The sequence below is a fragment of the Eulemur rufifrons genome, chromosome 2 (assembly GCF_041146395.1).
Source record: "Eulemur rufifrons isolate Redbay chromosome 2, OSU_ERuf_1, whole genome shotgun sequence".
NCBI classification, from domain to species: domain Eukaryota; kingdom Metazoa; phylum Chordata; class Mammalia; order Primates; family Lemuridae; genus Eulemur; species Eulemur rufifrons.
This window is the reverse complement of record NC_090984.1, coordinates 16,173,969-16,197,025: the sequence shown is the minus strand read 5'-3', so window position 1 is coordinate 16,197,025 and position 23,057 is coordinate 16,173,969. Positions and strand designations below refer to the sequence as shown.

The following is a 23,057-nucleotide window of genomic DNA, read 5'->3' as shown; positions in this document are numbered from 1 at the left end:
CGGTGCGCGCCACCTGGGGGATGGACACGCTTGAAGTTCTGACTCAGGTGGGGCAAGGGCAATATATGTAACCTAAATATTTGTACTCCCATAATATGCTGAAATTAAAAAAATGTTTTTAAAGAAATATACAGTACATCTTATTAACTATAAACAAAACCCTAGGAAATAAAAAGCAGAACCCTGTGTCTAAATGGTGAAAGAGCAGAAGAAGTTCACTTTTCCTATAGCAATTTCCTGAGTCAGCTGACCTGAGATGCATGTGTCAATTCTCATGAGATTTCCTGAGATAGGCAAGGTGGCTGGCTTGACTCACAGCAGAGAGTTTCCAGAGCCGGCTGGAGCGGGTTACCTGCACTGCAGGAATGCGGCGGCCGTGGCTTCTTCCAGGTACGTGTTGTTGCAGCAGAGTAATTCCCAGTGTTGGAGTCCAAGTGGGTCCTTGGCTTCGTGCAAGAAAGAATTCAAGAGCGAGCCTATGGTGTAAAGCAAAAGCAAGTTTTATTTAGGAGGTATAGAAGATGTACTCCGCAGAGTAGGGGCTAGTTCTCCCTGCTGAAAAGTACAACTTTGGGGCTTTTTTATTTATTTATTTTTTATTTAAGCAATGGCTTAATCATAGGCTGAGCAGGGGAGGAACATTCATGTTATTCTTGGAAATGAGCAGTGACTTCCTAAAACTGGGAACCCTTCCCTTTCCTTGCTTTATAGGGTCCCTCATGGAAATGTTGGTGGGAGATTCTTTTTTAGCATGCAAATATATTATAACTCAGGTGTAATGAGCAGCAAGGTCAAGCAGCGGCTAATTTCCTTGCCATCTTGGTTTTGACCTGTCTTCACTTGTTCTGTCACCACATCCTGTTTTTGATCAGGGTGGTCAGGGCTTTTGATTCTGTGTTAAGCAGGCCCTGCTGGTTCCCCATCTCAGGGTGACCACAGCAATGACTGCACTTAACCTACCCCCAGTCAGGAGCTACTTGGTTCAACAATTAGCAGTCTTCTCGTTCTCCTCTTTCTTCTGTTCTGCTTTGAACACTTTCTCTTTTTCCCTTTGGATTGTGGTTTCCTTCCTCACCAACCCATTCAGACTATGCTCTCCAATATTGCCAAAATTTTCCTTTTGGTCCAATGCAATGGGTTATTCGTCATCTTCTTCATCACAAGTTCTTTTTTTTTTTAATTGATGTCCTCTCCTCCCTGAAAGTTTTTATGACCTAGCATTGCACTGACTGTTTTCCTGTCTCTCTTGCTATTCTTTCCTCCCCTTCCTTTTTCTTTTTCCTGTGCCAAGAAAATGAATGATAATGATGACATGGATGGAACTGGAGGCCATTATCTTATAGTGAAACAAGTCAGACAGAGAAAGACAAATACCTCATGTTCTCACTTATAACAGGAAGTTAAGTAATATGTACATACAGACATAGAGCATGGAATCATAGAATATGGAGACTCCAAAAGGTGGGGGGGTCGAGGAGGGTGGCTGATGAGAAATTACTTAATAGCTACAATGTAAGTTACTTGAATGATGCCTAAAAGCCCTGATTTCACCACTATGCAACCTGTGCATATAACAAAATTACACTGGTGCCCCATAAATTCATGCACATAAAATAATAACAACCAACATTTTTGAGAACTCACTATGCACCTTACATGTCTTAACCCATTTAATCCTAACAGTAGGCTTACAGGATGGATGCTATTATTATCATCCCCATGTTACAGATGAGAAAACGGGCACAGAGAGGTTATGTTGCTTGTCCAAGGTCACACAGCTAGTAAATGGCAGAGCTAGGATTCGAACCTAAGCCTTCTGGCTCCAGATCTTTGCTATAACATTTTTCCCACAGCATTCTGCCTAGGGTCGTCTGTTTTTCTACTCCCTCTCCCTTTAAGCAATCTCATGATTCCATGACTTCAATCACCACCTCTGTACAGATGGTTCCCCAACTCTGAAATCTCATCCCTCCTTCTGGCCCCAGAGCAAGCAACAATATCAACAACCACGATATCAATCAAAGCTTGCATTTACTAAGCAGCTACTCTAGCCTGGAATCAGACTAAAATTGCTTTATACTCATTATTGCACAACATCTCCACATTATAGATAAGAAATGGCATCATAGAGAGGTTAAGTGAAATGCTCAAAGTCTCACAGCTATTTAGTTTTAGAGGCAGGTGATAGACCATAAAATCTATCAAAATAGGCTAGGCGCGGTGGCTTACACCTGCAATCCCAGCATTTTTGGGAGGCCAAGGCAGGAGGATCACTCGAGGCCAGGAGTTCTAGACCAGCCTGGGCAACACAGCAAGACCCCATCTCCACAAAAAAATTAAAAAATTTTTACAGGCCTGGTGTTGTGTGCCTGTGGTCCTAGCTACTGAGGAGGCTGAAGTGGGAGGATCACTTGAGCCCAGGAATTCAAGGTTACAGTGAGCTATAATTGTATCACTGCATTCCAGTGTGGGCAACAGAGCAAGACCCTGTCTCTAAATAATAATAATAATATAAGCTATACTTAAAAGCAAATGCCATGTCTCCCTTGCCTTTGCAGTTCCTAGCACAGTACCTTCTATATATGAGATATTCAGTATATATCTATGAAATCAAACATTACAGAAGCTTGCTTTTTGGCAACTGGAGGCAGAGTCCTGGACACTTCTGAGATGGAGTATTTGTGAATTTCGGTTATCTGTGAACTCTCCACCCACATCACTGACTGGAACAGGAATGGGTGATGGAATGAGCATCACATCAAGAATGAGAATAGGATTCTAGGCTGAGTGCGGTAGCTCACGCCTGTAATCCTAGCACTCTGGGAGGCTGAGGTGGGAGGATAGTTTGAGAGCAGCCTGAGCAAGAGTGAGACCCCATCTCTACTAAAAAGAGATAAAATTATCCAGGCATAGTCATACACGCCTGTAGTCCTAGCTACTTGGGAGGCTGAGGCAGGAGGATCGCTTGAGCCCAGGAGTTCAAGGTTGCAGTGAGCTATGATGATGCCCCTGCGTTCCAGCCTGCGTGACAGAGTAAGACTCTATCTCAAAAGATAAAAATAAATAAAGATTCAGGAAGGGTCCATGAGCCAAGGAATGCAGGCAGCCTCTAGAAGCTGGAAAAGAAAAGTAAACAGATTCTCCCATAGAGCTTTCAAAAGGAACCAGCCATGCCAACATTCTTGATGTTAGCCTAGAAAGACTGATTCCAGACGTCTGGTCTCCAGAACTGTAAGAGCAATAGATTGATGTTGCTTTAGCCACTAAGTTCATGGTAATTTACAATAGCAGCAATTGGAAACTTTCGTACGGAGGGGTCCAAAAAGAGTTGGTATTGCCCTCTCCGCCAGCCTTAAAGGCTCACGGCTAGCCCCTAGGGCCTTTTCTCCGAAATCCTGCAACTGTGCTGGATTGCCCTAAATGACCAAGTAACATATCACCCTCTACTGGACTTTGAGACTCCAGTCTGATCTGGTGATTGGCATCTTCTAGGGGGGAAAGCACTGGCACAGTAACCATGCCAACCTACAGTGTCTGCAATCTGAACAGCACCTGCATGCATGCAGGGCCCTCTGGGGGTTCTGAAAGAGAGGCTGTGTGGCCTGGTGGGTGAGCAGCTAGAACCCAGAGCCCAGGTTTCATCTCAGCTCTGCCACTGACTAGCTCTGGTGAAAGGAGCAAGTTACTTAACCTCTCTGGGCCTCCATTTCTTACTCCAAAAAATGTGGCTGATGCTACCAGTGCCTACCTGCTGAAGTGGGCTCATGTGCTAAGGAGCATAGCACCATGCCTGGCGTGCACACCTCCCCACAGTTCAGCAGCTAAGAGATTAATACCTGGTGCATCAGAGAGGGTCTTTAGAGTTTATCCTGACCAGCCAATTCATGCACCATATGAGTTGCTAAATATTTTTGATATCATCCTGGAAAATGGCAAATAATTCTAGAAATAAGTATTCCAGAAACACCCAGCTCAGTCTTTCCTAGATTCCTGACCCACAGAAATCATATGAGAATGAAAATAAGGTAAGGAGAGAACAAGTGATCAGAGTGATGTAAGATTTATTAGGAAAGAAAGAGAGGAAAAGCCGTCTATCCATCCAGCGTCTTCAGGTCTTTACAGAAACAGGAGCGTGACTGGTGACTCCACCAGACATTGAGAAATTTGGGGAAAGAGAAAAGAGTGCTTGACCAGCCACAGTAAAGACAGCCTGAGCAAACTATTTTCCCAAAAGGTGGAAATGATACCTTCCAAGATGTGTTTCTAGAATCTTGCCAGTGTCTCATAAGGAGGAAGAATTTAATTTTTCTTTACTCGAAGCTGAGTGGGCTTGTAACTTGCTTATAAAAAAGAGAATATGATGGGAGTTTCATGACTTCCAGAGCTGGGTGTTAAGAGGAGATCCAACCTTGTTGGCTGGAACACTCAATGCTTAGAGCTTAGAGGTGCCTTTGAAGCAGCCAGCCTGAGGCTGCCATGTTGGAAGGAAGCCCAAACTCACCCACCCGCTGAGACTACATGAAGGGACAACAATGCCCAGTTAGTTCGCAGCTGCTCCAGCCACAGCCATTGTCTGATTACAACCATATGAGACCCCTGAGCTAGAACCACCCAGCTGAGCCCTTCCCAGATTCCTAACCTACAGAAACCAAGAGAGATAACAAAATAAACATGTTGTTTTAAGCCATTACATTTTTGTGATGATTTGTTACGCAGCAGTAGCTAACCAATATGCAGCCCTTGGGGAATTTCCTGGTATTTTTCTTTGATTGTTTCATGTCTCTCCCTTCTGTTTCCCTTCTGTTCCAGGACTCTGCTTACTGCTGAGCTTGTCTGGAGCTGTGGCTCAGAAGCCCAAAGGTGAGTGCTCAGAGCCAGAAAAGAGAGAGTATGGCCCAAGGTGGCCCAAGACTGGACCAGCTGCCACCCACGTTCTCCAACAGGCTAAAGAAAAGTGTTTGTTTTGGGAGCAATACTTGGGAAGGCTTGCTCCTGTGCTTGTTTGTTTAACCATGACATCAAATGTAGATATCTTTTTATTTATTTTTTTGTCTGGTTTTTAAAGTGTCTGTCTGTTTTTGCTGACCACAAGGGGCACAACGTATAGATAAAGCATTAAATAAAACACACAAAGTTTTATGAAGTAAGCATTGTAATGGAGCGAGACAAAGCAGTGATAATCTCTTTCATTCTGATCATAAAGTCAACAAATAACGAACAAGATTGTTTCTGTTTACCATTACTCTCCTGAGACTCTCACTAAATTCAGATTCTAGGTCTAGGGTGGAGCCTGAGAGTCTGCAATTCTTTTTTATTTTTTTATTTTTATTTTATTTTATTTATTTATTTATTGCTTAAAACAACAGAAATTTATTCTCTGACAGTTCTGGAAGCCAAAAGTCCAAAACCAAAGTATTCCAGGGCTCTGAAGGCTCCAGGGGAGGACTCTTCCTGACCTCTTCCTAGTTTCTTGTGGTTACTACAACCCTTAGTGTTCCTTGGCTTGTATATGCATCACTGCAATCTCTGCCTCCATAATTACATGTCGTTCTCTCTGTATATGTCTGTGTCCAGATTTCTCTGTTCATATAGGACCCACCCTAATCCAGTATGATCTCATCTTAACTCAATTACATCTGCAAAGACCTTATTTCCAAAAAAAATTGCATTTTTTTTGAGGTTCTAGGTGGACACAAATTTTAGGAGGATGCTGTTTAAACCAGTATACCCAATATGGTAAGTTGTTAAGTCCTGGGAAAGATTAAGAGTGGACTTTCAGAGCTCACTCTGAACTAAGCAGAATCTGAGTAAGGGAAGGGATGGAACAGAAATGAGTCAAAAAAGATTCCGGAGAATTTTGCATATTTAGCAGGTGACTACTTTGTTCCACTGAGGACAATATCACCTCTTCTGAGCAGACTCTCCTGATCAACTATGAAGTTAAAAATTGGAAGGAGAGGCCGAGGTGGGTGGATTGCTTGAGGTCAGAAGTTTGAGACCAGCCTGGGCAACACAGCAAGACCCCATCTCTATTAGCCATGTGCAGTGGTGCATGCCTATAGTCCTAGCTACTAGCTACTCAGGAGGCTGAGGAAGGAAGCTCGCTTGAGCCCAGGAGTTTGAGGTTGCAGTGAACTATGATGATGCCACTGGACTCCAGCCTGGGCAACAGAGCAAGATCCTATCTCTAAATAAATAAATAAATAAATAGGCTGCTCCACATGTGAAGCTGTGGAAAAATCTCTCAGACAAAATTTTTCATGAAAACCAAAGAACAGAACAGAGCAAGTGATTCTTTACATGATATGAACATATTAACATTCCTATCATGAAAAGAAAAAAGGATGTTTATGTATTTGTATAAGCATTCAAATTTTGTGGAGAAATATACAATAAGCAGTTGACAGCTTAGAATCTAGGATGACAAGAGGATCTTGTCATCTAGGATGTTTGATCTTTTTTAATTCTGTGAATGTATTATTTTCATAATAAATAATGAAACCTGAAAAAATGAATTTAATGTGTACCGTTATCAGAATCTACCTCCTATGAGACCCTACAAATTCAAATTTTTATAATCATAACTGACTCTTATTCCATGACAGGCACAATTCCCAAAGCACTTTATTAATACATATTAATTCACTTCATCCTCATAATAACTCATTTTACAGATGAGCGGATTGAGACACAGAGAGGTTAAGGCACTTGCCCAAGGACACACAGCTAGTAAGTGGGGGAGCCAGAGTTGAACTCAGGGTCCAAGGTCTTAACCGACTACTCCTTTTTTTATAAATTCTGAAATGATGAAAATAGCACAGCTATGCTGCCCTGAAAATGCTTGTGTTAAAATTAGCTTGTTTAACACCAACCCCAGTCCTTTATCATGAACAGGAATCCCACTTTTTTTTTGTAACTTGGGTTTGGTATCTCTAATTTTTTAATGTACTGAGATCTCACAAAGGGAAAATGTTCAGGGTTCCTTGGCTTCAAGAGGCCCTGCCCAGAGGTGAGGCCCAATGATAACAGAGTTTGTCACCCTGGTGACATCTGACTGCCTCTCTTTTCCCTGCAGCTACCTGTCCTCACTGCCCCCCAAATGCTTCCTGTGTCAATGGCACTCACTGTACCTGCAACCCTGGATATGTTTCTGGATCTGGGAAGAAATTCTTCACGTTCCCCTTGGAAACATGTGACGGTAAAGGCGTAATTTTTAAGTCACCCAGAGGCACGAGAGAAAGGGAGACAGATTGAAGGCTGTCTTCGTTCATTTTGGGTTGCTATGACAGAATATCTGAGGCTGGGTAATTTATAAAGGAGAGAGGTTTCTTTGGTTTATGATGCTGGTGGTTGGAAGTTTCAAGATTGAAACTTCGGGCTGCACCTCGGGCTGCTTGAACTCATGGTGGAAAGCAGGGGAAAGCAGACATCGGCAAAGATATCACACGGTGAGAGAGGATGCAAGAGAGAGAAACCAAGGAAGCAGATTCTTCTCTCAGGAACTCATCCATCCCACAAGAACAAGCACAGCCCCTGTAGGAGAGCGTTCATTGGAGGGATCCGCCCCCATGGCCCAAATGTCTGCACTAGGTCCCACCTCCCAACACTGCCACCTTCGCCATCAAATTTCAACACGAGCACAGTGGGTCACACCTGTAATCACTCCCGTTTCTGCCTCCTTCATCACGTGGCATTTTTCTCTTCTTAGAAGGACACCAGTAATATTGCATGAGTCCCCACCCTGATTACCTCGTGTCAACTCTATCACCTCTGTAAAGACTGTTTCCAAATAAGGTCACATTCACAAGTGACAAGGGTTAGGACTTCAATGTATCTTTTTGGGTAACACAAGTCAATCCACAACAGATGGCTTCCAAGGGAGCAAGGCTGAAGATGCCAGACCGCTTAAAGTCTAGGTCTAACACTGGCAATATAGTGCCTTCTAAAGCACTTTATTGGCCAAAAAAGGCACAGGCCAGCCCAGTTTCAAAGGAAGGGGAACTTGATCCCACATCTCAGTAGAAGAGAATTTGTGGCCATCTTTAATCTAATCTACCACAAGGAGATACAAGAATAACATTTTATGGTTTTAGCAATACAAATTAACCATTATCTACCTCCCTGATATCTTGTATGTAACCCTTATAATTCATTCATTTGCAAGAAATCAAATGTCTGAATAATCCTGTCCTTTTTATCATGAAGCACAATTTTCCCAGAAGACTATTTGTTACTTTTCATTGGCTAGTGCTGTGTCACATGACCATCCTAGCTGATAGGGAAGCTGGGAAAGAGAGTATCTGAGAAATGGGAACAAGATCATCGTGACTGACTTCCCAAAGAAGCAAGAAAAGAGGGTAGAGTGACAATTGAATGGGCAGCAAACAGCATCTGCCACACTATGTCATACTCTGAAAATCCCAAATTTTCTATTTTCTGTACTAGACAGAGAACTACACTTTATTTACTACCGATTTGACATCATTGTAAAGAAGCCACAGGACTGGAGACATACTGAGTTAACAAAAACATTCTAACTAAATCTAAATTAGCCAGTTTATCATATGTATCAGTCTTCGCAGGCTGCTATAATAAAATACCACAGACTGAGTGGCTTAGACAACAGAAATTTATTTTCTCACAGTTCTGGAGGTTAGAAATCTGAGATCAAGGTTCTGGCAGATTCAGTTTCTGGTGAGGGCTTTCTTGCTGGCTTTCAGACAGCCGCCTTCTCACTGTGTCCTCACCTGGTCTTTCCTTGGTGAGTGTGTGCAGAGAGAGAGAGAGCTCTCGTGTCTCTTCTTAGAAAGACACTAGTATTACCAAATTGGGGCCTCATGCTTATGACCTCATTCAACCTTAATTACTTCCTTAGAGGCCCGATGTTCAAATAGAGCCACACCAGAGATTAGGGTTTCAACACATGAATTTGGAGAGCATACGAATATTCAGTGCATAACAGTCAGCATGGTCAGTATCCCATTTATATACCTATATACACTCGGAATTTGCCATTCCTTGGCACCCCAAGTCTGAGGCCTTCTCTAGCTACTGGAAATCACTCAGCTCATGCTCAGGACAGGCAGAAAGTACTGGGGACTCAGGGCTGAGAGAAATGGGGATTGTACGTACATTTTAAATCGATTCATTGTATGATATGTGAATTATATTTCAATAAAGCTGTTAAACATAAAATAAAATACCAGCAATTAACCTATTACATGTTTACAAAAAAAAAAAAAAAAAGTACAGGGAGTTCCCTGTTTCATTTCACAGGGCTTTCTAGGACCACCTCCCAACTAAAGTACTTGCCCTTGAATCTTTGTCTCAGTGTCTGCTTCTTGGAGAACCCAACCAAACTCAGTGAGGAAAGGTGAAGAGATAAAGATGACCATTACCTAAACCGATTTGTCTTGGAAAGCAAGCACGGACCCCAGGGAAAAGAGCACAACTTCTGAACACTTCCTATTCTTTGTTAAATGAATGAGAAATTTCTCCTCTGTGTTCCAGATATCAATGAATGTCAACCACCGTTCAGTATATATTGTGGATTAAATGCTGAATGTCACAATGCCGAAGGAAGCTTCTACTGCCGCTGTGTCCCCGGGTATGAACTCCTTTCTGGGGACACAGAATTCAAGAATTTCAATGAGAACACCTGTCGGAGTAAGAAAACTCTTGTTTCTCTTACCTCCCTTCCTCATTTTTTTTTTTTTATTGAGTCTGACACTAGAAAAAACGTTCTTCTGCAGGGTATGCTTCTATTTTCTAAAGGGAAAAGGAAAGAAGGAAGTTCAAGTTCAGGGAAATAATGGGGTGAGGAAGGCATGTGTAGTTTGGAGATGGAGAAAGTGATAAAGTGATGATTGAGACAGAATTCTTTGAATTGAAAGGAAGAGAAGCTCACTCAGGCTAACTTAAGCAAAAAAGATAAGTTTATGATAAGGACACGTGAATGTGCCTTGGAACTCAAGGACAGGAATGCAGTGGGCTTCTGGAACTAACTATAGCTGGGAACTCAACACCATTAGGGCGCATGCCCCATTTGCTGTCTCTGATCCTCTTTGGGTCTGTTCCTTTGTTATCTTTCACCATGGGCTGACTGTCTCTGCTTCCTAGACCACAGGACACAAACATGACCACCAACAGCTTCAGATTTTACCACTGTTACTGCTCCAACCAACCAAAGAGAAATTAATTGACACTCTCTTGGGACCAATTGCAAATTCTTTGGGAATAAACAAATTGGTCCAGTTTGAGTCCACCCTTGCATCTGCGTCCAGGGGAAGGTACTATGTCATATAGACATGACAACTCCCATGGGAACGACATGCATGGGAAAAGTCTATATGTAGAAAAGACATGGGACTTGGAAGACTGCCCATGAGGTGTTGGCTACTGTAGGGATCATAACAGAAAGACTTTAAAGCTAAATTCCAGGTCAAGCACAGTGGCTCCTGCCTATAATCCTAGCACTCTGGGAGACCGAGGCAGGAGGATTGCTTGAGGTCAGAAGTTTGAGACCAACCTGAACAAGAGCGAGACCCTGTCTCTACTAAAAATAGAAAAAAATTATCCAGGCTTGGTGGCACATGTCTGTAGTCCCAGCTACTCTGGAGGCTGAGGCAGGAGGATTGCTTAAGCCCAGGAGTTTGAGGTTGCTGTGAGCTAGGCTGATGCCATGGCACTCTAGCCGGGACAACAGAGCAAGACTCTGTCAAAAAAAAAAAAAAAAAAAAAAAAAGCTGAATTCCAGAATGCTGATTACATGGAGAAACAATAATGCTAAGAGTTAATTTTTATTTCACTTGTACTATGTTCCAGGTGCTACACTATGTGCTTTACATACATGATTTTATTTACAGTAATCCTATGAGGTAAACACTTTTATTACATAAAGAAACAGAGGAATGCGGAAGTTAAGTAACTCGCCCAAGGTCACCAACCAAGAAGCGGGTTTTTGACTTTGAATTGCAGGGAAGAGAAATTCAACCAAGCTAACTTAAACAGAAAAGATGGGCTTAAACCAAGGATGCATGGATGTGCCTTGGAACTCAAGGACACAAAGGCAGCTGGGCTTCTGGAATTAACTGCAACTGGGAACTCAACACCATCAGGGTGCACACTCTATTCCCAGTCTCTGATACTCTATGGAATCAGCCTGTCTTAAGAGTCCACATTCTTTATTCACTTGCTCTTCTGCAACATGGGTTTCAGGGAAGCCATAAAAGGGACAGAGGGCCAGATACAGTGGCTCACGCCTGTAATTCTAGCACTTTGGGAGGCCGAGGTAGGAGGATCACTTGAGACCAGTAATTCAAGACCAGCCTGAGCAACAGCAAGACTCCATCTCTACAAAAAAAAATTGAAAAATTATCTGGGCATGGTGGCATGTGCCTGTAGTCCCAGCTACTCAGGAGACTGAGGCAGGAGGATCACATGAGCCCAGGAATTTGAGGCTGCTGTGAGCTAGGCTGATGCCACAGCACTCTACCCAGGGAACAGAGGAAGACTCTGTCTCAAAAAAAAAAAAAAAAAAAAAAAGAAGCTCCACACAGTCCTTTGGCACAGACTGAGCCCATCTGGGGTTAGGTATTACCAAGGTTGGCAGGTCCAAGCAATTCCTCCATGACAGAGTTTGCAGTTTTCACTCAAAAGGGTAGTTTTCTACAATGAAAATTCTTTCTTATAACAAGCATATTCTAGACTCAGGGTTGTAAGTCAAAGTTCTTGAACTCTTGAGACAAAACCTTCAATGTTACAATAAAGCTCTTTGCCCTTTTTCATAAACAGACTCAGCTGAAAAGCAAGATCCAGAATCAGTATAGGTTTAACCTCAGCCTGATGGTAACAGATATGTAAACAATTGTTAGCCTTCCCTCGTCTTTCTAGAATAGAGATGGTTGTCCTCACAAAGCACAGGAAGCAACAAAAAGCTCTTTGTTAATAGCCAATAACGAAAAACTGAAGCTTCTGTTTTGATTATAATTCCCAGATAGGCTGACTTCAAAAACATGAAGCTTTTGTAATTTTCTGTTTTCTCGTCCATTTCTGTTATAATTTCCAGCCAAGACTGAACTAACGAATTTGGAGCTTTCATTTTTCTGCCTCCCCTACGCCCAGAGTTTCTCCACCACAGCAATACTGGAGTCTGATAATTTTTTGTGGTAGGAGCTGTCTTGTGCACTGCAGGGTATTGAACAGCATCGGGGCTTCTACCGACCAGATGCAATAGTATCTCCCCCACCCCCCCACCCCGCCAAGTTGTCGCCACCAAAACTATCTCCAGACGTTGCCGAATGTTGCCTGGGGGACAAACTCACCCCCAGTTCAAAACCACTGCTATACACCATGATAAGGGACTCATACTCTGATCCCCCCGTGTGCAAATAACCTTGTCAGTGAACACAGATGCAAAGTTGCCCACCTTACCTGCCCGCCACGCCACGTGGTCACTCTCAATTCTAACAGTAACTCTCTCCTGATATCTTTTGCAGACGCCACCTCCTCAAAGACAAACAAAGGCAAGAAAGAGGTGAGTGGAGGCTGATGCCTGGAACCTAGCCAGGTAACAAATATTTACAAACCCCCAAATTAGCAAGTGGTGGTGGAGTTAAGGCAGAGTGTATATATTATATATAACTATATAATATTACTACTATGTAATATCATATTACTATATAACATTTATGTATTTACATATTATATATAACTGTCATATATATAAATATAGAGAGATACATATCACTGGATATACACTACATGTATATCACTATGTGTCTCACTGCAGGTATGTCACTATATACACAGTTGACTCTTGAACATGGGTTTGAACTGTAGGGGTCCACTTATACTCAGATGTTTTTCAACCAAACGTGGTTCAAAAATACAGCATTCACAAGATGCTAAGCACACATATAGGAAGGACCAACTTTCCCTATATGTGAGTTTCAAAGGGGCTAGTGTGGAACTTGAGTACGCTCAGATTTAGGTGCGCACAGGTGGTCCTAGAACCAATCCTCCACATATCTGTATCTATTTATGAGATTAAGCTCAAAGTGAATCAATCTCTTACTAGGCAGTGGGCATCTATAACTTATAGATACAGGTACAGATATAGATATGGATATACACATAGTGCGTGTGTGTGTGTGTACCGCCCTCTAAAGACAAGGGGCTAACCCAGACCAAGACAGACAGACAGACTAAGAGAGCATATTAGGGTATGTTGAGCTGCTGCAACAAAGACACCCAAATATCCAATGGCTGTAATAGAGCTTAAAAATGTATATACTTTTAGGAGGGGACAGAGATATTTCTACAAAAGTATTTATTGAAGCATTATGTGAAATAGTGAAAAAAATTTTTTCCAACAAAATAATTGTCCCTCAGCATTGGGGATATACAAAAAAAATTATTTGTGGAATACTAGGCAGCTATGAAAAGGAATGCAGTAGGGCTAAATGTAGAGTCTGCAATATTTTGTCAAGTGAAAAAAATTACTGGTGCAAGAACAGATGAGGGTTGGGAGACTTCCGTGTTTGGCTCTTTTATGAAATATCCAGAATAGGCAAATCCATAGATATAGAAAACAGATTTGTGTTTGCCAGGGGCTGGGGGAGAGGGAATGGGAGTGATTGCTGATGGGCACAGGATTTTATTTGGGGGTGAAGAAAAGCATTTTGGAATGTTTCAGAAAGTTAGTGGCTGTACAATATTGTGAATGTATAAATGCCACTGAATTATCCACTTTAAAATAATGAATTTTATGTTATGTGAATTTCACCTGAATAAAAAAAAAATTTTCATTGCCAAATAAATACAAGGTCGTCGTGCTGGATCAGAACTAAAGTAGCAATTCCAAAGGGCAAATACTTCAGCATCTATTCTGTAAAAATGAGTTGAAGCCAAGAAGACTTCAGCCATGATTTAGAGGAGGGAGATAAGCAATATTGTATGTATCAGGCAAGGGAAGGGGAGGCTACTCCTAAACCAGAAAACTCAGCTCAGAATTTCCAAGAACACTCATTGGACTGAAAGAACAGCACAACAAAAAGGTTTATTTGATTCCAAGTTCTGAAAGTTTCTCCAACACTTTTTAGATATCACTCTGCTTATAACTCTTTGGTGTGATATCATATTCCTCATAAGGACACTCATTCATCCCATGAACATTTATTGAGCACCTAATATTTGCCAAAGACTGTTCTAGGTGCTAGGAAATGGGGATAAACAAGACAAAATCCCTTTTCTGATGGAACTTACTGTCTAGTACTTTCATGTGCCCAGAAATCCCCTAGGGAGCTTATTAGGGGTGTCCAAAAGAACACCAGGATGGCTAAGTAGTAGGAAGGAGAGCTTCATTGAGGATAATAGTTTGCAAACTGGGAAGAGAGAGTCTTCAACGTGGACCGAAGGTGCTCTCTTTTCAAGGAGGAAAGGTACAGACTGGGTCTTTGTGTCTCACAGAGTCTGTATTCCACAATGGAGTCACATAATAGCAGGTTTGGGGAGACTGTATACGTATTTATGAGGGGAGTTGAGCGCACGAGTAATGAGTAAACATATATGTAACATACAGCCCATGGTCGCCTAGGGTTGGGGTTTTAGCATTAAAATGAGGTGGGATTTGGCTCCTGATGACAAAAAGGTGAGCTATAGGATACAAATACAGTTTGTGCACAGCCTCTATAAACTGATTGAAACTGGCTTAAGCTCTGCAGTTGCTTATGAGAAAAGAACCTTTGTAAGGCCAGTATTCTGTCCAGTCAGGACTGCAGTGATCTGGGCTATAAATCAGAGTTGGTAGCTTCTATTGTTAGGGAGTTTGGCAAAGGTGTGGTTTTTCTTGTAGCATAAGAATTTAGAAATTCGCCATGCCAGCTGGGCCCTGAACGCTAGACCTATAGGTAACCTTTGTTTCCCTTAACCTCAGGGTCTGTTTTAGCTGATACAGGGTCACCTATTTTGGTCTCTCAGATCACATTGTACAGATTTGGATTCAGTACACCTGAGCTGGGGCCCAGATTCTGCATCTCTAACGGGCCCCCAAGTGATGCCAATGCTGCTGGTTCAAAGACCACACTTCGATTACAAGGATGAGGTGGGATTGGCATAAAAGTAGTCTTTTAAATCACCTCTATTATGACTTTTAAAACTTCACTTTGGCCCTTCCTTCTTCCCCAGCCACTGACCCAGCTCTTTGCTAGCCTTCATAGACAAATTTCTTGATTTAAAAAGGCCAACAGCAGTGTGTTCTGGGCTATAACTCTATTTTAGGGTTTCTGAACTTTGGCACTATTGACATTTGAGATTGGGTCATTCTTTGTGATGGGGGCTGTCCCGAGCATTGTAGGATGTTGAGCAACATCCCTGGCCTCCACCCACTAGGTGCCTTGTCATGACAACCAAAAATGTCTCCAGCCATTGCCAAATATCTCCAGTGGTGGGGAGGAGGCAGAATCACCCCCAGGTGAGAACCACTGGCCTTTTTATAACAAACTTACAGCTACCCTGTTGGAAAAAGATGTTAATATTTACAAATCCTTACATGATGTTTACTAGATACAGATAACTGTTCTAAAAACATAGCATCTCTTAACTCATTTAATCTTCCAGAAAACTATGAGATCCTTTTACTGTCCTGAGGCACAGAGTGCCTGAGTGATTTGCCCAAGGCCACACAGCCAGTAAACAATGGAGTCAGGACTTGAACCTGGTTCCTCTGGCTCCAGAGCCTGCTTTCTCGTGCTTTCTGCCATTTTTTTTTTAGATATGGGACCTATCAGATTACATTTTTTTTTTATTTTTATGTCTTTAAAGCTGCAACAGATTGTTGACCAAGTTGAGTCATTTATCACCAAATGGCAAACGGAAAAGAAGCAAGAAGTTGCATCCGCAGCTACATCTATCCTCCGGGATGTGGAATTAAATGTTCTAAAAACTGCTTTGAAATTCCCAGGGCAAAAAGTCCAGGAAGTCCAAAACAGTACTGTGGGTAAGAAGATGATATCACCTTATACATACTGGAGACTAGTTACCCATTGGGTTTGGGTTAAGCAATTAGAAAAAAAAATGCACTGCATGAGTCCATTTATATAAAATTCCAGAAAATGCAAATGTATCTATGGTGACAAGGAAGGGAAGGAGGGAGAGATGACAAAGAGGCATGAGAAATTATTGGGGGAAATGTTCCCTGCCTTGATTGTGGTGTTGGTTTCACTGGTGTATACACCCAATAAAACTCATCACATTGTACACTTTGGTGTGTACACCTCAGTAAAGCTGTTTACTAAAAAGGTTGCCCATGGTTTCTAATCCCAGGTCTGGAATTTTAACTTAAAAGTAGTTTTTTTGTTGAAAATTCAATGCCTAACCTTCTTGGGAAACTGGAATCCAGACACTTTAGTTCAAAATTAAACCATTTTTCAGATTATGCATCACGGTCATCTCTGCTGTTTTGCCAAGTCCTAATTGTTTGATCTGGGACCAGTGCTTTCACCTCACTGGGCTTCAGTTTCCTCATCTGTAAAATGGGAATAATAGTAGTGCATGTAATGCACTTAGAACTAGGGTGGTGATTGCTATATTTATGATTATTCTATCTCTCTTCTCTGTAGTATTATAAAGTATTATTGAAATAGCATCATTCTTTTTTTTTTTTTGAGACAGAGTCTCACTCTGTTGCCCAGGCTAGAGTGAGTGCCGTGGCGTCAGCCTAGCTCACAGCAACCTCAAACTCCTGAGCTCAAGGGATCCTCCTGTCTCAGCCTCCCGAGTAGCTGGGACTACAGGCATGCACCACCATGCCCGGCTAATTTTTTCTATATATATTTTTAGCTGTCCATATAATTTCTTTCTATTCTTAGTAGAGGTGGAGTCTCGCTCTTGCTCAGGCTGGTCTCGAACTCCTGAGCTCAAACGATCCGCCCACCTCAGCCTCCCAGAGTGCTAGGATTACAGGCGTGAGCTACCGCGCCCGGCCAAATAGCATCATTCTTGATGTGCTATTTTGTTATTTGATTTTTCTTAACCCTGCTAACATACACCAAAAGACACAATAAGAACCCTGCTACACCCATCAACCAGTTGGACAATTTCCGACTCATGTCCAGTCTTGTGCCATCTGCTTTTTAAGCTAAATATTTTCATGAGCTTCATTCCTCTTGTTTCCCATCTTTGTTGAGAGGAAGTTGGCAAATAAAATTGTATATCTCTAAGATTCACAACGTGATGACTTCATATACAAATGTTGTGGAATGATTCCCACAATCAAGTTAGCACATCCATCACCTCGCCTGGTTACCTTTTATTCCATGAGCTTGTTTCTTGATCACAATCCTTTCATGACTTCATTTTTCCTGGAAGCGTGGTTCCTATTATGGGGCAATGTCATCACTTATGTAATCAGTTGTTTCTTGTCAAAAGTCTCCCATCCAAATACTAACCAGGCCTAACCCTGCTTAGCTTCCAAGATCAGACGAGATCGGGCACGTTCAGGGTGGTATGGCCATAGAAAGTGAATTGTTTCTTGTTGAAAGTCTAGGTAATAACCCATTTTTCACCATTGTTATCTATGCTGCTAGGAACTTTCTTGTAGCCAAATCTGCCGTCTTGTCCATGATTGTTTTCTGAGGATAAATGCACAGAAATAGAATTATTGCTTCAAAGGCAATGTGCTAGAACGTGATTGCAGGAGTTACGGTCTCACCTAACTTCTGAACTTCAGTTTCCTCGTTTGTATAATGATCCTTCACGGGGTTATAGGAGACAGTTATAAGATGACATGAGGCCAGGCACAGTGGCTCACCTGGAATCTCAGCACTCTGGGAAGCCAAGGCAGGAGGATCTCTTGAGACCAGGAGTTCAAGACCAGCGTGGGTGACATAGCAACACCCCGTCTCTACAAAAAATAAAGAATAAAAATAAATGACATGTATGAGGCTCTTAGCCTACTGTCTGGCACATCCTAGACATTCAGTAATGGAGATGTTCATGTTGCTATGCACATTTTGAGGGGGAGACAAGGTCTTACTATGTTGCCCATGCTGGACTGGAACTCTTGGTCTCAAGAGATCCTCCTGCCTTGGCCTCCTGAGTAGCTAGGACTACAGGCACATGCCACCACAGCTGGCTACTATGCACATTTTGAAAATGTTTTATAACATCACTAAGCCTGCCCATTGCTTTTCTTACCAGCCATTGAAACTCGAGTGGTTACAGACAATTGCTCTGAAGAAAAGAAGACATTCAGCCTGAAGGCCCAAATGAACTCATTGGACATCCATTGCAATGACATTGTCCAGGGAAACATACAAGGTACATGTGATAGCTGCCTTCAGAATCCCTCACACAGAGCAGCATCATTGCGTGAGTCGTGGGGACACAAGCCCAGTAGGCTCCTCCCCTAATATGTTTGCTACCGTCAGACTGTGTCATGCGAGTTTTGTCCTTTAAAAAACAAAAGACATGCTCCCAACGTGGAGGATTTCTATCCTTCAGCATGGAAGAGACTTCTTTGCAGTTCAGGGGTGTCTCGGTTTGGGTTCACCCGGGAGCAGACTCTGGGACAAGTGTAAGGAATTTATTTGGGAGGTTATCCTAGGAAACATCAGTGGGAATATTCGTCAGGGTTCTCTAGCAGAGGTCCCCAGCCTTTTTGGCACCAGGGACCATTTTCATGGAAGACAGTTTTTTCACAGACCAGGGAGAGGGGGATGGTTTCAGGATGATTCAAGCACATTACATTTATTGTGCACTTTGTTTCTATCGTTATTACATCGTAATATATAATGAAATAATTCAACAGCTCACCATAGGTTGCGGACCCCGCTCTAGAGAAATGAAACCAATAGGGTGTGTGTGGGCAGGGAGCGGGGGAGAGACAGAGAGAGAGATACTTTAAAGGAATTGGCTCTTGTGATGATGGAGACTGGCAAGTCCAAAACCTGCAGGGTAGACAGGCAGGCTGGACACCCAGGAAGGACAGTTGATGTTGAAGTTTGAATCCAAAGATAGTCCGGAGTCAGAATTCCCTCTTCCTCAAGAGACCTCAACCTGTTTTTTCTTAAGGCCTTCAACAGATTGGATGAGACTCACTCACATGATAGAGGGCAACTTACATGACTCAAAATCTACTGATTTAAATGTTAATCTCATCTAAAAAATATCTCTACAGCAACATCCAGACTGGTGTTTGACCACATATGCGGGTACCATGGCCTAGCCAAGTTGACACATTAAAATGAACCATCACCGACCAGGCATTGTCATGGGCTTATAGCTACTCAGGAGGTTGAGGCAGGAGGATCGCTTGAACCCAGGAGTTGAGGTTGCAGTGACCTATGATGACACCATTGCACTCTAGCTAGGGGGCCAGAGCGACACCCTGTCTCATAAAGCAAGAAAAAGAGAATGCCAGAAACCAACCATGCAGGTATAATATCTGGGGAAAGAGTACACGTTTAAGGTAGCAAGAACAGCCAGTGCAAAGGCCCTGAGGCAGGAACATGCCTGGAATATTCAAGGAACCGCAAAAAGGCCACTGGGGCTAAAATAAAGTGAAAAAGAGAAAAAGGAGAGATGAAAGCAGGAAGGTGATAATGGCAGGTCTTATGTTCTTCTGAAATGGTAAAATGACCTATTTAGTTTGTTTTGGGTTTTTTTTTTTTTTTTTTTTTGACAGGGCCTCACTCTGTCACCTGCTCTAGAGTGCAGTGGCATCATCATAGCTCACAGCAGTCTCCAACTCCTGAGCTCAAGTGATCCTCCTGCCTCAGCCTCCGGAGTAGCTGGGGCTACAGCCTCGAGCCACCAGGCCGGGCTAATTTTTCTATTTTTTGTATAGACGGGGTCTTGGTCTTGCTCAGGCTGGTCTCAAACTCCTGAGTTCAAGAGATCCTCCTGCCTCTGCCTCCCAGAGTGCTAGGATTACAGGTGTGAGCCACCGCGCCCAGCCTAGTTCTGTTTTTTTATAGACAGTTGTAGCCATCAGTGGTTAGAAGTGGGGGAGAATTAGCCACACCTTCCTACCCCTGAGCCAGGCTACAATAAAATGAAGTCTCCATGCGTGGGGAACAGAACGAGACTCTGTCTCACAAAGAAGAAAAGAGGAAGTTTCACACCATATTCTCCAATGTGCCAGTAATTTATTAAACAAACATTTATTACCGAGTAGGCTCAACACATCCTAATCATAAAACGTGTTCTGTAAATGCAGCAAAGTCCCAGCTTTCTGTCCTTCTAAGGACTCTGCTGTACCTTCAATCAAGGGTTCCCTTGAGGCAGATGCAGCCACACCCCAGGGGCAGGATTCTGTACCGTTAATATTGTAGTTGGTGTCAGGCAACCAGAACCTTTCAGACCAGTGATCCTGAAAGGGTGGTGCCCGAGCCAGCAGCATCAGCATCACCCAGGAACAGGATAGAAATGAAAATTCTCAGTCCCCTCTCAGACAGAATGATTTCACATTCTGAGGGTGGGGCCCAGCACTGCGTGTTATAGTGAACCCTCCAGGGTCCATATGACCTCAGCTCCAGTGGAGAAATACTCTTGTGAAAAAAAATGGCAGAGGCCAGGCGTGGTGGCTCACACCTGTAATCCAAGCACTCTGGGAGGCTGAGGTGGGAGGATCACTTGAGGTCAGGAGTTGGAGACCAGCCTGAGCAAGAGTGAGACCCCTGGGCCGGGCGCGGTGGCTCATGCCTGTAATCCTAGCACTCTGGGAGGCTGAGGTGGGCGGATCGTTTGAGCTCAGGAGTTCGAGACCAGCCTGAGCAAGAGCGAGACCCCACCTCTACTAAAAATAGAAAGAAATTATATGGACAGCTAAAAATATATATAGAAAAAAAATTAGCCGGGCATGGTGGCGCATGCCTGTAGTCCCAGCTACTCGGGAGGCTGAGACAGGAGGATCGCTTGAGCTCAGGAGTTTGAGGTTGCTGTGAGCTAGGCTGACGCCACGGCACTCACTCTAGCCTGGGCAACAGAGTGAGACTCTGTCTCAAAAAAAAAAAAAAAAAAGAGTGAGACCCCTGTCTCTACTAAGAATAGAAAAAATGATCGTGGTGGTGCACGCCTGTAGTCCCAGCAACTTTGGAGGCTGAGGCAGGAGGATCGCTTGAGTCCAGGAGTTTGAGGCTGCAGTGAGCTATGATGATGCCACTGCACTTCGGCCTGGGCAACAGAGCGAGACTCTGCCTCAAAAAAAAAAAAAAAAGAAAAGAAAAAGAAAAATGTCTGGCTTGATCTGAGATAAAGACACCTGAAGTATTAATATTTGTAGTAGCCATCTCTGAACTGTGGTGTTTCTGATTTGAGCTAATCAGACCTAGAGTGTGAAGTCCTAATTAAGACAATGGCTTACCCCAGTATAGCTGAAACTAATACACATAAGAATACATGGCACGGGGGCTCATGCCTATAATCCCAGCTACTCGGGAGGCTGAAGCAGGAGGATCACTTGAGCTCAGGAGTTGGACACTGCTGTGAGCTATGATAATGCCACTGCACTCTAGAGTAGGTGACAGAGTGAGGCTCTATCTAAAAAAAGGGGGGATACTGAATCTCCCTTCTCACTTCCCCTTTCATATTAAAAAAATTTTAATAAAAAAATTATGGCCGGGCGCGGTGGCTCACGCCTGTAATCCTAGCACTCTGGGAGGCCGAGGTGGGCGGATCGTTTGAGCTCAGGAGTTCGAGACCAGCCTGAGCAAGAGCGAGACCCCATGTCTACTAAAAATAGAAAGAAATTATATGGACAGCTAAAAAATATATATATATATAAAAAATTAGCCGGGCATGGTGGTGCATGCCTGTAGTCCCAGCTACTCGGGAGGCTGAGACAGTAGGATCGCTTGAGCTCAGGAGTTTGAGGTTGCTGTGAGCTAGGCTGACGCCACGGCACTCACTCTAGCCTGGGCAACAGAGTGAGACTCTGTCTCAAAAAAAAAAAAAAAAAAAAAATTAAAAAAAAGAATACACTGTCCTCCCAGCAGCATTATTCAAAATAGCCAAAAGGTGGAAACAGCTCAAATGTCCATCAGTGGATGAATGGATAAACAGAATGTGGTATGTCCATACAATGGAATATTATTTGACCATAACAAGGAAGGAAGTACTGATACTGGTATCTCCTACAGCAAGGATGAGCCTGAAAAACGTGACGCTGACTGAAAGAAGCCAGACACAAAAGGCCACATGTTGTATGATTGCATTTATACGAAATGTCCAGAATAGATAAATCTATAGACACAGAAAGTAGATTAATGGTTTCCAGGGGCTTGAGGAGGGCCAAGGTAGTGATTACTTAATGGGTACAGGGTCTCTTTTGGAGGTGCTGAAAGTGTTTTGGAATCGGATAGAGGTAATGACAACATTGTGAATGTACTCTGTGCCACTGAATACAATTCACTTTTATTTCTTATTTTATTTGGGTTTTTTTGTTTTGTTTTTTATTTTGTTTTTATTTTATTTTATTATTTTGTTTTTATTTAGAAACAGGGTCTTGCTCTGTCACCCAAGCTGGAGTGCAGTGGCCCAATTATAGCTCACTGCAGCCTCAGACTCCTGGGCCCAAGTGATCCTCCCACCTCAGCCTCCCAAGTAGCTTGCTAGGCAGTTCCTGAGCACCGGTGTGGTAAGGATGAGGGCTTGACAGATACAAGGAAGGAAGGTACTGCCTGAGGAATCTTGAGGGAAAGAGAACAGAAGGAACGGTGGCACTTTGATTTTTTAATTTTTTTATTTCAGAATTTTATGGGGGTACAAACATTTTGATTCCATGTTTTGCTTTTGTGCAGTTTGAGTCAAAGTTACAAGTGTGCCCGTAACCAAGGTAGCATGCACTGCACCTGTTAGATGTAAGTTTCCCCAACCCCTGCCCGCTCCCACCTACTTGGTTTCTGCTGAGTTTTACTACCTTATGTGCACATGGGTGTTGATCAGTTAGTTCCAGTTTAATAGTGAGTACATGTGGTGTTTGTTTTTCCATTCTTGTGATACTTCACTTAGAAGAATCATCTCTACTTCTATCCAGGTTGTTATAAAAGGTATTAGTT

General features: G+C 42.8%; 1 protein-coding gene across 3 annotated transcripts in view; it reads left to right on the top strand.

Moving 5' to 3' along the window:
- Positions 1-365: 365 nt before the first annotated feature.
- LOC138401634 (adhesion G protein-coupled receptor E3-like) overlaps positions 366-23,057 on the top strand; it is a 41,237-nt gene continuing 18,545 nt past the window's right edge. Inside the window, exons 1-7 of one of the 3 annotated variants that reach the window (XM_069497148.1) lie at positions 366-390; positions 4,810-4,860; positions 7,076-7,198; positions 9,511-9,666; positions 12,498-12,535; positions 15,823-15,997; positions 18,199-18,318. In XM_069497148.1, the coding sequence (XP_069353249.1) occupies positions 366-390; positions 4,810-4,860; positions 7,076-7,198; positions 9,511-9,666; positions 12,498-12,535; positions 15,823-15,997; positions 18,199-18,318 (688 nt within the window). The remainder of the gene's footprint in view (positions 391-4,809; positions 4,861-7,075; positions 7,199-9,510; positions 9,667-12,497; positions 12,536-15,822; positions 15,998-18,198; positions 18,319-23,057) is intronic. The other 2 variants (XM_069497149.1, XM_069497150.1) reach the window with 2 other exon arrangements.